The following is a 1705-nucleotide window of genomic DNA, read 5'->3' on the forward strand; positions in this document are numbered from 1 at the left end:
CGGGGGGGCAGGGGGGGGAGGTCCCGACCTGTCCTCGGGGTTAGGGGGGATGCCCAGGTCTCCCGTGCGCAGTTTGCGGGTCAGGTCTTCGATCTGCAGTTGCACTGGAAGGAACCCGGTCCCGGAGAGGTGAGAGAGACACAGTTACAAAACACCCACATTTTGCCCCAAAACCAAAGAAAAAAACCAAAAAAAACCAAAAAAAACCAAAAAAACCAAACCATTCCTCCCCCAAAAATCCTCCTGCCTCAGCCTGGCTTGGCCGGGTTTAAACTCCTTTCTTTTTTTTTCCTACCTACACCGGCTCCATGGCACCAAAAACAGGCATTACTGCCCTAAAACCAAATGGTTACGGTGAGAGAAACCAGGTGTTGTTACCTAAAATTGACATTATTAGCAGAAAAATACACCTTCTTAGCATTGACAGCAAGTTGTTACCCCAAAAAACACACTGTTACCCCAAAAAACACATTGTTACCAAAAAAAGCAGGTTATCACAACAGAAAAAAATCACATTGTTATCAAAAAAATCACAGGATTACCCAAAAAAAGCACATTATTACCAAACCTCCTGGCATTCTTATGGAAAAACTAGAGATTGTTATCATAAGACCAGACATTATTACCTAAAACAGAAGATTATCAGTCATAAAAAAAGACATTATTTCCTAAAATACCACACTGTCACCTAAAATGCGAGATTATTACTACAAAAGGTAAAAGTTATTACCTAAAACAACCACAGTTTTATCTAAAAGAACCACACTTTTACCTAAAACGAGAGATTATTCCTAAAAAAATAGACATTGCCTAAAATAACCATGTTATTACCCAAAACACATGACTATTACTAAAAAAAGCAACTGTTATTACCTAGAACAAGAGACGTAATTAAACACTGTCATTATTGCCTAAAACACCTGATTATTACCAAAAATAAAGGTTATCAGCACATTGTTACTTTAAAACAACACAATAGCACCTAAAAATACATTACTGCCAAAAACCAGAACGTTAACCAAGAGATTGTTGCATTAAAATGACACATTTTTACCTAAACCTGCACATTATTGCCCAAAATTGCAAGTTTTGGATTCAATCCACTCCCCCAAGTCCCTGGCGGGGTTCTGACCCTGAATCCCAGGGGGGTTCTAACCCCAAATCCTGGTGGGATTCTGACCCCAAACCCTGGCGGGGGGTGGTTCTGATCCCAAACCCGGGGGGGTTTCTGACCCCAAACCCCCCAGATTTAGTCCCAAATTTGGGGGTGTTACTGATGTGAGTGTGGGGGTTCTAACCCCAAATCCTGGAGCTTTAACCCCAGAATCCTGAGGGGGTTCTGACCCCAAAATCCCGTTTTCCTCCCATACCGTTACCGATGCGGGCGTGCTCCTCTACTCGGCACCTCAGCCCCAGGGGGGAGGAAATGTGACCCTAAACCCCGTGTTCTGACCCCAACGCCGGGGCCGGTGACCCCCAAACCCGCTGCTTTTCCCCCCAAACCGTTACCGATGTAGGCACGCTCCTGCTCGCGCGTCAGCCCGGGCGGGATCACCGTGGGCATCCCGGGGATCACCGTCTTCTGCTCCAGCGAGTCCTGGTTCCAGCGGCTGCGCTTCCGCTTCCGCGGGAAGTCTGGGGGGCAAAAACCACGGGATTTGGGCAAACCTGGCAGCACAGACCCCTCCTGAGGGGGGGGACATGG

General features: G+C 46.6%; 1 protein-coding gene across 1 annotated transcript in view; it reads right to left on the bottom strand.

The window, feature by feature from the left end:
* The window catches only part of SF1 (splicing factor 1), a gene marked incomplete at both ends in the record, with an annotated part of 5810 nt that extends 4108 nt beyond the window's left edge, over positions 1–1702 (bottom strand). Inside the window, 2 exons of the mRNA XM_008644114.2 lie at positions 29–104; positions 1510–1702. Of these exons, the coding sequence (XP_008642336.2) occupies positions 29–104; positions 1510–1702 (269 nt within the window). The remainder of the gene's footprint in view (positions 1–28; positions 105–1509) is intronic.
* Between the last annotated feature and the right edge of the window lie 3 nt (positions 1703–1705).

The sequence above is a fragment of the Corvus brachyrhynchos genome, unplaced genomic scaffold (genome assembly GCF_000691975.1).
Source record: "Corvus brachyrhynchos isolate BGI_N302 unplaced genomic scaffold, ASM69197v1 scaffold2972, whole genome shotgun sequence".
Lineage (NCBI taxonomy): Eukaryota > Metazoa > Chordata > Aves > Passeriformes > Corvidae > Corvus > Corvus brachyrhynchos.